The 14372-nt window shown below is 43.1% G+C and overlaps 1 protein-coding gene across 1 annotated transcript in view; it reads right to left on the bottom strand.

Annotated features, from left to right (window-relative positions):
- GPSM1 (G protein signaling modulator 1) overlaps positions 1–14372 on the bottom strand; it is a 53967-nt gene that overhangs the window by 15541 nt on the left and 24054 nt on the right. Inside the window, exons 10-11 of the mRNA XM_033137619.1 lie at positions 8031–8101; positions 7357–7518 (exon numbers count right to left, since the gene is read on the bottom strand). Of these exons, the coding sequence (XP_032993510.1) occupies positions 7357–7518; positions 8031–8101 (233 nt within the window). The remainder of the gene's footprint in view (positions 1–7356; positions 7519–8030; positions 8102–14372) is intronic.

Genomic DNA, 14372 nt, shown 5'->3' on the forward strand with positions numbered 1-14372 from the left:
AAATCTGCACATTCTTCGCATTTTGCACCAGCCCCACGCATAAACCTCTTTAGAGACAAGGGAGCCTTCTAGGGAGCTGGCTGGCTATCATTCTCCAGCTATGGGGAGAGGTGGACTCCAGCCCCAAATCCCCCTCTTTTTCCTTCTGGTTTTGATGGAGCAGATCAAGACCTTTGCCTTCTGGGAATATATGGCTCGCAGCTGAGTAGCCACAAAAGGTTATGTTGGCCAGAGCACCTTTGGACCCCTATGGGATCAGGGATGGGGTGGGGGGAAGGAATCTCTCTTCCAAGTACTAAAGATCCCACAAGCCCCACACTCCATTGTTACTCAGAGCAGCACCTTACTATGGCTGCCCCTGTTCTCAGAAACGGTGCCTCTCTCAAGATATGGCTGGCACCCCCAAGCAGTGTTCTGGAAACACTGGGATACATTTGTGTTCTAACAGGCTTTCCCAGCTGGGTGGGCAGCTCTCTGCTACGGATGTCCACTTGGCATTCATGGAATCATACTGTAGTTTTGGAAGGGACCCGTCCAATCCCCTGCAATTCAAGAATTGCAGCTAATCAGCCCCACCCTCCAAAGGGTGCTTTTTGCTCCTTACTGACACCCCAGGTCAGTGGCAGTTTCTCCATATGAACTCATTACGAACCTGCCTTAGTTCAGTTTAACTAACAGGTGCAAAACCAGCCATCCTTGCAGGGCTGCAGCACGATTGCTGCCAGCAGTAAGGCCTTGCTGGCATTTAACACCTGTGCTCAAAGATCTGCACTTGTTGCCAATATACTACTGGGCCAAGTTCATGGGGTTACTGTCAGGACCAGTTTGGTCCTTCACAACATGGGACCAGTTTGCCTGCTAAAGCATATATATGCCCATATATAGGTCCATTTACTCCATATATATATATGTCCACTTCAGTCCGTGGAACTGGCTACAGGTAATACCCAATCCTCATTTGTAAACTTGATTGTTTAGTGTGGCAGCACTTCAGAACTCCCCCCTATTGATATCAAGCAGGTGCCTTCACTGTATTCTTCTCAATCCAGAAGACTCTTTGTGTGTTCCTATGGAACCTACCAGTCCAGAGGCTGTCCACCTAGATACCTAGCTTCTTAGGGGCATTTGGCCACCATGAGAACAGGATGCTGGACAAGATGGGCCACTGGCCTGATCTGGCAGGCTCTTCTTATGTTCTTAGGACGGTCCAAAAGCACCTTTAAGAAATCATTAGCAAGCCTCATTCTGGGATCAGGGGTGAGGCTTCATCTCTGCAAGGAGAGGCAGCAAAGAGCGAACATTTGCAACCAGGCAGCCATCAGTGACAAGGGTGCCCTTTGCCATCCACATGGGAAAGGCAGCCTGCCACTCAGTGTGTGCATCAGCCACCAACCACCCTCAATCCAGATGTCAAAGTGAGCCCACAACTCTTCTGTCAACCCCCCCCCAACTGCTGGAGATAGGCCAGTAAGGAGCCAGCGACTGCAGGGACCAGGAGGCATCTCACATCCTTCCCACATGGATCCATCAATGGAAAGGGCAACCTTGCAAACTGAGCAAGGAAGTTGGTAAAGAAAAGTTTCTCTTCCTCTCTCTTATCATTCACTAGACAACCAACAAAGCTGAATATTGAGAGATTCACGATGGATAAAAGGAAGTCCGCTTCTCAGAGTTAAACTCTGGAACTCACTTCCGCAGGAGGTCCTCTAACCCAGCTTTCTGCAAAGAAGTTTAAAAACCCTTTCCTTAAAAACAGGGTACTTTAGCTGGGATTCCTGCATCGCAGGGGGTTGGACTAGATGACCTTGGGCTCCCTTCCAACTCTACAATTGATTCAGTGAAAGGCCTGTCAGGATGAAACAGTTGCCTGCTGGTGGAATGTCATTAAAGGGGGAGTTAGTTTAGCTTCTCTAGGCAGGGAGTTCCAAAGTTGTCTGGGAGCAGCCAGCACTGAGAAGGCCCTGTCCCACGCCCCCCACCAAACAGCCCCAGGAGTGGGTCAGGATGGAGGGAAGGGCCTCCCCCATAGATCTCAGAGCCTAGGCAGGTTCATACATCAGGATACAACCCTCCAGGTAGCCTGTGACTGAGTCTAATACAATATAATTTATTGGGTGAGATTTTATTCTTTTTGGAAAGTGTTTTATTGAATTTTATCCACCTAACCCAAACAGCAAAATAGAACTTCATGGGACAAACACATAAAAGCTAAACCAAGGCTTGCATGGGATGTTAAATTCACAAACAGAAATGATGAAGCTGGTTCTCTGGATATTTGTGATAAGATGCAGAGTGGAAAATGATTAGTTGCAATTCCTGCCTTGTAGGGGGTTGGCTATATGACCCCTGGGATACCTTCCAACACTACAATTCTATGATTCTAGCATTTAATAAAAGTACTATCATAAGAAATGGGAGGTGAAAGAACACAGATTAACATATATTTGTAAATTCTGCCATCCTACTGATAAAGATTGCACTTCCTATTCTCATGTTTATAATTTATATTTCTGTATATATATTTTTCTAAGCAAAGATGAATGAAACTCGAATCCACCCAATCACCCCCCCCCCAGTTTCAATAAATAAATAATTTGCAGAAGCTTGATCTGATAAACAATGGCGGTTAGACAACTTCATTTTGCAAAATTAGAGATAAGATAGCACAACATCTTGAATTTTTTTTTAGTCAGAATATTATGCCAGAGGAAACCTGGCTGGTAGTCTGGGATGCAGCGAAAGCCCATATTCATGAATTTTTGATTTAAAAACCCCCATATGAATGGAAACAGTTTTCCCAAATGGAAAGAGATTTAATTCAAAACAATCATATAAAAAGAAACAGTCCCTACTCAGCCATGAAACTCACTGGGTGACCTTGGGCCAGTCACCATCTCTTAGCCTAACCTACCTCACAGGGTTGTTGTGAGGATGAAATGGGGAAGAGGAGAATCAGGTACACCACTTTAAATTCATTGGAAGAAAAAGGTGGTATATAAATGTAATAAATAAGTAAGTCACAAACGAAGACATGATCTGGAGGCAGTGGAACAATTAAATTTCATAATATTGATGTATCAATAACTTCAAACTGAAAAATTCAAAAAACACATTTGATCAAACAACAATTGTTTGAACATAGTAACACAGACCGTCTAAATTGCATTCATTATCAACTAAAAGATAGACGAGCAAAAACCATAATTGCATCTATAGAACATAAAAATAAAAGGGCAACTCTTCAGCAGAAATAGCAAATTCTTTTCAACAATTCTATCAATATTTAGATATACCAGAAACCCCAACCAACCCAAGAACAGATTGATAAAGCCTTTATAAACATTCTGATGCCTAAAGTTTCAGCTTAAGTTCCCAAAGTCTTGGAATCAAAAGTCACTGAGGAAGAGGTACATAACATAAGGTAATTTTTTTCAATGCATATGGGCCAGATGGCTTGACCAGCAAATTTGATAAACCTTTTCCCAATAAAGTAACATCTTACTATACAACAATGCATCTCTCTCATTAAAAAAAACACCTCCAGGATTCATGATCAGAAATTATAATTAATTTTATTCCTAAACAAGATAAGGATCCTAAACTACCCCAAACGTATAGACCAATTTCTTTACTAAACCAAGATGCCAAAATGGTCCTCCATAACTGCTAAGTGTACATAAATATGTAAATCCAGATCAAACTAGTTTTATAAAAAAATAGGAGATTACAATATAACAAAACTGAAGTATCGGTTGAATTAAGAAAGATATGAAAGCAAAAATCACTTTTTTTGTTTTGGATGCGAAAAAGGCCCCAGAACCCTTCAATAAATGATCTTAGTGGCAGATTCAAATAATGGATTGGCATCTTATATAAGGACCCATGAGTGAAAGTTTTCATTACCAATTGTTACTTGTTAAAGCCATTAAAATTACCAGTGTGGTGCATGTCAAGGGTGCTCATTACCTTTGTTATCGTTTGCAAAAGGTTTCTAGAACCATTAGCAAGTTTGATAAGAACCAACCAAAGACTTCATGGAATTAACTTTGGCTTGCAAGAATTCAAAATCTCACTGTATGCAAATGATATAGCATTATCATTTACCAAGCTAGAAACATCAATACGAAATACATGGACTTTCCAAACACCTTTGGAGAAGCATCCAGTTACATGATTAGTACTTCAATAAAAAAAGTCCAATAAACTACTAAGGGGTTTGGTTGCACCCAGATTCACAAATAACCCATTGAGCATAACTACAATAATATAAGCATGCAAACAGATGACAACTGAAAAGGTGGCAGACACTACAACTCTCTTGGAGGGGCAAAATATCAGCTCTCTATGAATATTCTACCAGGCTATTATTCCTATTATCTGCTCTACCACCGGAAACAGATATTTTCCGAGCATAAAGTCTCTTTCTTTCTCCTCTCTCTCTTGCTATGCTTAACTCTTTTCTCCTTCGTATTATTTCCTTTTCTTTTTTTCCCCTTCCCCTCACTGCTTTTATCAACAAGCAAACCTGTTTGATGTATGACCATCTCGGCTACAAAGTGTAATAATTTTTTATGAATATTTAAAAAGAAGAAATGTGAAAGCAAGTGGTGTGCTGCGCACATGGCTTGCAAGATATACAGAAAGGCAAGCCCATAATTGAAACCATCAGAGGCACAAGGAGTACCAAGAGCAAAAATCTCTATATTACATCGAGAAAAATTCTCAGCCAATTACCTGTTGCTTACCCCAGATTTCTTGAAAGGCTTGTGGAAGAGACAAATGTCTATTTTTTTAAAAAAATGTAGTCAACAAAATCCCACCAAACACAGACAAAAAGAGGTTATTCTCCCTTCTAAATAATGGGTAAATTTCCCATGTTAATAGGTTAGTTTTCCATGTAATGCAGTTCAGTATTGGGGGCTTTAGCTGCTGTTCTGCACTCTTCAGAACTGCACTGCAGGGGGTTGAACTAGATGACTATTGAGGTCTCTTCCAACTCCACAGTTTTATGATTCTACAAGGAGGCGTTAATTTCAGACAATGGCCATATTAGAAACAACAGTCGGAAACGACAAGTGAAGCATTCCAGACACCCCGAGAAATTAAATATTTGCAGTTTTAGAGGCCTTGGATTGAATTTTCCCTCATTCCTATTTATCTCCTTAGAAGTGACAGTTCCTGAGAAATGGCTCAGCCAATGTCATTTTCATTACCTTGCAGCAAAAGCTCCCACTCCGTTAGCCACATTATCACAGAGGGTGGGGCAAAGCTCCCTCTTTGCGGGGGTCCAAGGAGGGCTCACCCACGCTGCAGATATGGAAAGACAGGCAGGTTTTGCACAGTGGGTGCCGCAAGATGGCTGCCTCATCGCACGTGTCCCCTATTATTTCTCAAAAGGGGCATCTCAGTCCCGGCAAGAGCATAATGCTAACAGCATGCTCCAAAAATGGCTCCATATCTAAACAATCTTGAGGAACACACATCTGCAAGCTGTCAGTGTGACTTCTCTGCGCTTTCCGTTGCCTATACATGGCCTTGCCAGAGAGGAGGGTGGCCTAGGAATCGCAGCAAAGGAATCCCTGACAGACAGACATCCAACCTTTGCTTAAACCCCGCCCCACAGTGAATGAGAGTTCACTACTTTCCAAGGCATAGAACCATAGAATTGTAGAGTTGGAAGGGACCCCAAGGGCCATCTAGCCCAATCCCTTGTAATGCAGGAATCCCAGCTAATGGATGGAAAGCCAGTTGGAATTCCTCACAAGAGCAATGGCGGGATATAGTTGGAAGCCCCCACCCAGTTGGGAGATTCTTGTACCTTTCCCGCACATCTGGGAAATCTAGCATGCAGTGTTCTCGAAGTGACTGGCATGAGTTTGGCCAAACTGCGGGAGGCAGTGGAGGATAGGGGTGCCTGGCGTGCTCTAGTCCATGGGGTCACGAAGAGTCGGACACGACTGAACAACAACAACAAGCATGCAGTGAGCACCAGGCACAAGACAGGCACTTGAATCTCACCTAGCATGGAGCAGGGGGTTCCCCAACAAAACTCACTTCCATCATATTTATCCGGGGCTGTTGAATTGTTGCCAAGTCAGAGGCAGATCCCCCGTGGTGTGTGGTGTGTTTATTTATAAACCTGTTTAATTTCCTTTTCTTTCCAAGAATGGTGACCTTTCAAATAAGGCCAAATTCAGCCAGGAGAATGAGAGGCGAATGCCCAATGTGAAAACCACAGCAGCAGAGAAATAGGAGGATGCCACATACTTCCACAAACCAGAACATTAGGAGAGCCTGCAGGATCAGCCAACGGCCCATCTAGGCCAGCACTTTGTTCTCACTTTGGCCAACCAGATGCCTGTGGGAAACCAGCAAGCAGGACCTGAACATAACAGCACTCTCCCCTCCTGCGCTTTTCAGCAACAGGTATTCAGAAGCATTGCTGCTACCAGCTGTGGAGGCAGAGCATAGCCATCATCACCAGTAGCCACAGGCAGCCACCTCCTCCATGAATTTGCTCAATTCTCTTTTAAAGCCATCCAAGTCAGTGACCATCGCTGCCTCCTGCGAGTGATCGTTCTGTTGTTCAGTTATGCGCAGCATAAATAAGTTTCTTAAATATGACCTGGAAATACCTCCAGGCTGGATTTCTGCTATGCGCGCTATGTGGGGCTACCCTTGCACTTGGACCACGAGCTGCCGCCAATGCAGAATGCTGCAGCACGATTGCTGATGAGAGTGAGACCTTGTCAGAATATAATGTCTTTGCTGCTCAGAGATGTTTGTCAAGGTGTTACTATTAGTATATAAAGTCCTTAACAACTTGAGACCAGTTTACCTGCGAAGTCACCTTGCAACACAGGTGGCCATTCATTCAACCACTCCAAATAGCAGAATTGGCACTACTACATGTGCCACATAACACCTGCTCCACATTGGCAAACAATCTATATTTTAGTGTGGTAGTGTCTGCACTTTGGAACTCCCTGCCTCTTGATATCAATCAGGCACCTCCACTGTACTCATCTCAGTGCCTGCTAAAAACATTCTTGTTTAGACAAGCCTGTCCAGATGCTTAGAAAGTGTGTTTTAAAACTTGTTCAGCATTTTAACTTTCTGTATATTTGGAAGTATTCTTGCAATTTTTCTAGATATTTAAAAACCATTTTTTGTAGACTGCTTTGAGGTTTTTCCTATAATCAAGCAGTGTATAAATTTTATGAAATAAGCAAGAATGAAATGAAAGGCATTCATGCAATGGGGTCCTTCACAGCAGATGCCAATGAACCTAGGAAGATGAGCAATATGTGAATTTTTAGGTGAGGGGTACTGTTCATGCCCACCTCATCTCCTTACCAGTTGGGACAGCTGAACCCGTACATCACTGGTTTCCAAAGGGGATTCGCTGGGTGGTGGAATCTTCCTGTCTGGGATGGACTGGCTTCCCCTGTGTTTCTTGGATCTGACCGGCAGCGACATGAATTCTTTCCCAGGGATCTCCACGTCTCCGTTCTGGTCCTGAGGAGAAGTGACAAAGAGGTCATTGCTGTAGATGGAGACACCTTGAGGCAAGGCAGGGGGCATTTCCCTCTTGTTGGGGGCGATATCCCCTCAGGGGTGATCTTCTGGGAGCCACATGACAGAGGCGACAGAGGTTGCCCCTTCTCCCTCACCCCCCATGCCCTGCCACTCTAGAGAGGAACGTCATTCCAGAAAGGAAGGAGAAGCAGGCTGAATGTGGCCTGTCATTACTGATTTATAATGGCTTCTAAGCTGTTTACAGGTATAAAATCCGTCCGTAATTAAAACATGTGGTAAAAGAATTCCATCAAAGCACTGAAAACATTCAGAATTAAAATATAGAATAAAACAAGCCACTTAAAAATCATAAAAAATTAAAACTTTTTTTTAAAACAATTAAAACCCATCAATCAGGAAGTTCAAGTACAGGGGGATGCTGGCCTAAACAGGTATGTCTTCAAGATCCCTCTTCCTCCTCTTCTCCACCACCAACTGATGCCTCCCTTTACCTTTTCTGATGGGAATCTCAGGAACTCAAGGCTGCTCATGCGGTTTCTCTGGATCCTCTTGGGCCTTGCCCCTGAAAAAGCAACAGGAGATGGGTGGGTGAGCTGGCCAACCACCGTCTAGATTCTACCTTCATGGCAAAACAAACAAACAAACAAACAAAAACAAAAGAAACAAAAGAAAAAACCACCCAGTAATTTTTTAAAAAAATTAACAGCAGAAGTCATTAATTGAGTTGCAGCAATATAAGGTCACCTGGGCAGGTGTCATGGATGATGCAGTTATCCAAATGTATAGAATCACAGAATTGAATAATAGAATTGTAGAGCTGGAAGTGACACCAAAGGTCATCTAGTCCAACCCCCTGCAATGCAGGAATACATTTATTTATTTATTTCACAATTTTTGCTTGTTGTGACTTTGTTTGTCTGTTTAATTGCAAACTCTATTGAAAAAAAATTTCAAAATAATTCCCAAGAAGGAAGTGCTGTCTTCCAGGACAAATGCATGTCCAGATGTTGAGTTTCCTGTATTGATTCCTGCGTTGCAGGGGGCTGGACTAGATGACCCTTGGGATCCTTTCCAACTCTGTAGTTCTATGATTCTATGAATCTTGAATGCAGTCGTCCACATGGCACCAGAGCAGACTTGGGAAATCTTTTACATGGCAGGATTTGCTTCAGTACAGAGCAGTGGTTCTCATGAGTGTGACTCGCCACACTGATGTGGCAGGACAGGATGGCAAGTGTGGAGGGGAAAATTCAAGGGCAATCAAAGAAACATTTAAACATTTCATTGTAGTATAGTATAGTATCAAAATATATATTTTAATTTGCAGAATATGGATGGATGTCTTTTCAAAATGAGAGCCAGAGTATCAAGAGATACCAAGGACAAATCCTAGTTGTGATCCAGAATCACCTCTCTTCTACTGTTCTCCACAACATATTGTTGTGAACAGGGATTTTCAACTCTGACAAATATGAAAGATCAGAAGAGAGGAAGGCTTATTTGTGCTGAAGAAGAGATGAGAGTTCGTTTGTCTCAAATCAGACCTAATATAAATGAGATCACCCGGCAATAGCAAACTCACACCTCTCATGCAGTTTGTAAGTATACTTAAGGCTCACTTATAATTGTATTTTGGGAATGATTTACATTCTTACGCAGCTGCATCATTTTATACTTTCTGCATGTCTCATGATCACATTCTAAAGTAATATATGTTATAAATTTTCTATGTCATAAATCAAGCACTGCTAGGAGTTGTTCTTTTTTTGTTTTTGTTTTCCAACATGTTTCTGTTTGTTTTCCAATGCATTAATTATCAATAAAAAAATCAGTGCGTGCAAATTTTTATTCTGAAAGTGTGGCCCAAGAAAAATGTTTGAGAACTACTGATCTACAGTATCATAATTTTTTATATATCACCTGACTGTAAAAAAGCATACCTTCAAAGCAGTTTACAAACAGAATCAAACAATGCATTAAAAAAACACACACCAACCGGTTAAAAACTACCATTAAAAAAAGCCTTTGTGGGGCAATTTTTGCACTATGACTCCCATAATCCCTGGCCGTTGACTGTGGTGAGAGTTGTAGTCCCTTCATTTGACGTTTTTAAGCAGAGGTTGTCTGACTACCTGTCAGGGATTATTGAGCCTCTCAGAGACCGGATCCCTCACGCCTTTTCCCGAATACTTTGAGAGCCTCTTGCATCAAAGACACTTCTCAAAATAAGCGGGAGATATAGCACCCCAGCCACCCCAGAAATCCCAGCCGGCTCTGAGCTAAGCTGTAATTAAGTCCGACGGCATCTTGAATCAGCCAAAGAACTGTAATTAAAGCAACAAAACCGAGTCCTTCATGGAGAAAAACAAGTGGGCCTGTCAAAGGAAGCCCACAGCTTACATCTTTCGCTGACAAAAGAGCCGGGAGGATAAGGCCAGCCGTTGCATCTTCCTGCTTCTGTTGGAGGCCACAGCCCTGGCAAGGTCACAGCCAAGGAGTTTGTACCAAAAAGCGAATCTCCCAAATCTGCACTCTTCAGTGCAAGAGGTGAATGGAAACACAGCCCTCCTTCCAAATCTGCACTTGCCGCAAAATTTATTAATTTCTAATTATTGCATTTATACCCCACCTTTCCTCCTCTAATGAGCTCAAAGAGGTTCCTCCCTCCTCTTTCAATCCCCATAACAACCCTGTGAGGTAGGGTAGGCTGACAGAGGTAGTGAGGTCTCTCAAGGTCACACTCAGGGAGTTTCATGACTGAGCAGGGAATTGAATCCTGGACACTCCCAGATCCTAGTCGGATACTCTAACCACCACACGACACTGCCTCATAACCCACCACAACCCCTATTAGTCACAACCGGCTCTGCACTGAGATGGCTGGCTGGGTATGGGTTTTCCTTTTCCTAGATGGGCTACCTTCCCAGGTTGAAGAGCCCCATCCACCTCTCATTTAGGTGTAGGCAACGTTTCCCTGCATTCCCTACTGGGCAACTCCCTCCAGACACTGTACAAAACTGGCAGTGAATGAAGCAAGGTCCAATATTTGGCAATGCCACCCCACTTCCTCTCTTCCCCTTGACCAATAAGACAGCTGAAGAAGGGATATAATGCTTGAGAACTGATCATTCACAAGGAGCTTTGGGACTTAATCTTAGGGCCGCATGAAATTAGACAGAAGGCTGCAGGGTACCTGCCCTGAATTGCAGGGGTTGGGCTAGATGACCCCCAGGGTACCTTCCAATTCTACAATTCTATAACCGGGAGTGCAAGCATATGCATCATATTTCCACATATTTGTACTCTGCCTTTTTCCTTGATAGGGACTCAAGCAGCTTATAGATAAAAACAAGAACAGCTAAAAACATAGGGGAAAAGCAACCGGTAATAAACAATTAAACACTGATTGAATTAAAACCACACACACACACACACACACACACACACACACACACACACTCTGAGAGAGAGAGAAAGAAAGAGAGAACTCTATTAAAAACTACACAAATAATTACAATAAAAACAGCATGACACCTGCCCTTTCATTAAAAGCAGTCAGTTCCCCAAAGTCTGTTGGAAAAAGAAAGTTTTCACCTGTCAGTGGAAGGATAAGGACAACAGTGCAGGAATCATAACTAAAGCTGGGACAATTCAGAGAGCCTGGCTGTCAGGAGACAAACAGGGACTTGTTCTCAGAGTAGCTCCAAGTAGAACAGAGTTCCCTGCTTGAAGGTGCAAAAAGTGGCATTTGCTGACCTGCGTCTCCTTGGAGGTGTGCAAACAAGGCGGAGAAAGGCACCACTTTAGTGCTGTGGTTGGAGTGCGTTTGTTGACTTTGAATGCATCAGAATACCAGCCAGCTCCCATGGCCATGCTGAGCACATGGAGACAGCCCTTTGATGTGTCGCGCTGGGGATGGCAGCCCGGCGTTCAGAGAATGCTTGCAGTAAATGGGATACAGAATGGAATCCCCCGTGGTTTTGTCTGGTCCAGAGTGGCAAGTGCAAAACAGCAGAAGAAGACCCATGTTTGCAGCAGGTGGAGGATGCCGTGGAGAGGAGGAGGCTGGCTAGAAGGTGCTTTGTGCGCAAGAAGGACATAACGTAAGAAGAGCTCTGCAACAGCAGCTAGATCATAGCAAAGGGGCCCCATATAGTCCATCATCCTGTTCTCACAATATGTGTATGTGTGGTTGTAAATGTATAAATGTGTATATGTGGCTGTAAATGTGGGATGGCATTCAATTTCACTGTACTACGTACAATGACAATAAAGTATCTATCTATCTATCTATCTATCTATCTATCTATCTATCTATCTATATCTACAGTGGCAAATCAGATGCCCAACTGGGAAGCCAGCATGCAGGATCTGAGCACAAGAGCCCTCCCCGCCCCCTGCCCCTGTGTGGTTTCCAGCAACTGGTGTTCAGAAACATCGCTGCACACAGCTGTGGAGGCAGAGCATAGACATTGTGACTACTATTCCTCCATAACTCTCTCCTCCACGAAAGCCCTCTCCTCTCGTCTTTTAAAGCCATCCAAGTTGGTCATCATCCTCTCTTGCGGGAACAAGTTCCATAGTTTAACTCTGCATTGTGTGAAGGACTTTCTTTTGTCTGTCCTGAATCTTCCAACATTCAGCTTCGTTGGATACCTGTGAGTTCTGGTTTTATCATAGAATTGTAGAGTTGGAAGAGTCCTTGAGCGTCATCTACTCCAACCCTCTGCAATGTAGCAATCTTCACTTAAATCATTTATGACAGATGGCCATCCAACCTCTGCTTAAAAACCTCCAAGGAAAAGGAGTTCACAACCTCCTGCGGGAGCCTGTTCCACTGTATAATAATAATAATTCTTATTAAATCATATTTAATAATTTTAATATTTATATTAAAAGCTCAAATTTGTCTTGCTCGTTTCTCATATTCTGTGCAATAGCATAGAAACTGAAACCATGAGTCATTCCCTCCAGCTGCTTTCTTCTTGTCGTTTCCTGCCCTTTATCAGGTTTCTGGAGCCCCACCTCGGTTTCTTGTGCATAGATGAAGCTATTATCCCCAGTACCAGGTGTTCCCCCCAGTGGTCTGTAATATTGTCTCCCACCCCCTCAAGGTTTAGTTTAAAGCTCTCCTGATCAGGTTGACAAGACTCTTAGCAAACACATTCTTGCTAACCCATCTCTTGTCAGAAGGCCTTCCTCAAGGAAGCAGAGGCCATGGTCCAAGAAGACAAACCCTTCCTGATAACATCACCTGTGCAGCCAATGGTTTACTTCTAGTATTTTCCTCTTTGCCTGGGCCATGATCTTCAACAGGAAAAAGTGATGAAAAGGCCACCTGTGCCCCAAGGCTCTTCAGCTTCCCGCTCAGAGTCTCATAGTCCCTTGTTACATGGCTGTGTCTGGCAGTACTGTTTGAATCCACATGAATCAGAAGGGGCTGTGGTCTGTGGTCTTCATGAGAATGAGGAAAACATCTCTTATCCAAGATTAGGGATTTACCCCAGTTCTCGGGAGAATGACACCAGCAGCAACTGGCCACACATTTCCAAAGATAACTTTTCATCAAAGCCATGCGGGTCATAAATCAAAACAAGGGAGGCTCCAATTCTGAAGCCCTAGCACCCTGAAATCCCAAGCAAGATTTCACAGTATCAGAGCTTGAAAGACAATAAAATTCCTAGCAGGGAACATGTTCACATGGCATTTTGGTACCTCCCCTCCAGATGTTGCTGACTACAACTCCCACCATCATTGCTAACCATTGGCCACGCTGACTGAGCTGGAGCCCAACATCGTTTAGAAGCCTGCCTCCATTCCTCTCCTTTCTGTTTCAACGATGTGGCCAAAAAGCCTCCAGCTAATTTCACCTCTGCACAATGTCCCTTAAATTCCACTGCCTCTCTGGGCCACCAAAGATGCATTTGTAAGCCTCTTGTTATTTAGTGCAGTAGAACCTGCACTTTTGAAGTCTCTGCCTATGGATATCAAGCAGGTGCCTTTGCTGAACTCCTTCTGGCATCTGCCAAAAACATTCCTGTTTAGAATGTGAATTTTAGCCTGTTTTAATATCTTAACTTTTTGTCTGTTTTAAAGTATTGTTGTAAACCTTTATTTTCTCTCTTTTTTTTGTAAACCACTTTGAAAAAATAAACAAAATAGGTAACTTTGCATTTTCTTTTCTGTTTTCCTTTTCAGGAACATTTTGTTCCTCCTGATGAGGTCTGAACATGGGAGCCCATTCAAGGGCCTGATGATTGAGGTCACTGCTGCCCCGAGAGCTCCAGATCAAGAGCTCTGCTGGATTGATGCAGCTCCCAATCCACTTCCCATGCCAGAAACCATGCACTCAAGTTCACCCAAGCTCAGTCCTTAGCGCTGCTCCTATCAAAAGGAGAGGGAGGCCGAATTGGACTCTGCAGTGCGGGGAAGTGCTGTCAGCGGTTGTCATCTGGGGTGAAAAAGAAACTAAAAATCTCTAAATGGCAGAGCTTGAATGACCTTTTAAATAAATACATGGCATGGTTTTATTTCATAAACGAATACTGAGGCACCTGAAATCTCCTGAAATTCCCTCAAAGATGGTCTTGTCCTCCTTTGCAAATGTCAAATATGTTTTTTCTAATACTGCTTAATTGACTGAGGGGTTGCAACGATCTTGGTACATATTATCATTATGGTGGGAATGTCAGTTGGTGCAAGATGTTTGGAATTTAATTTTGACAGAAATGATAAATATTACTAAAGAAATTGCCCAAAATTAACGTGATTGAATATTTTTGATGATACCAATGTAGACATATATTGTCAAAAGAATTTGTCTTGATACATGA

Source organism: Lacerta agilis, chromosome Z (genome assembly GCF_009819535.1).
Source record: "Lacerta agilis isolate rLacAgi1 chromosome Z, rLacAgi1.pri, whole genome shotgun sequence".
NCBI lineage: Eukaryota > Metazoa > Chordata > Lepidosauria > Squamata > Lacertidae > Lacerta > Lacerta agilis.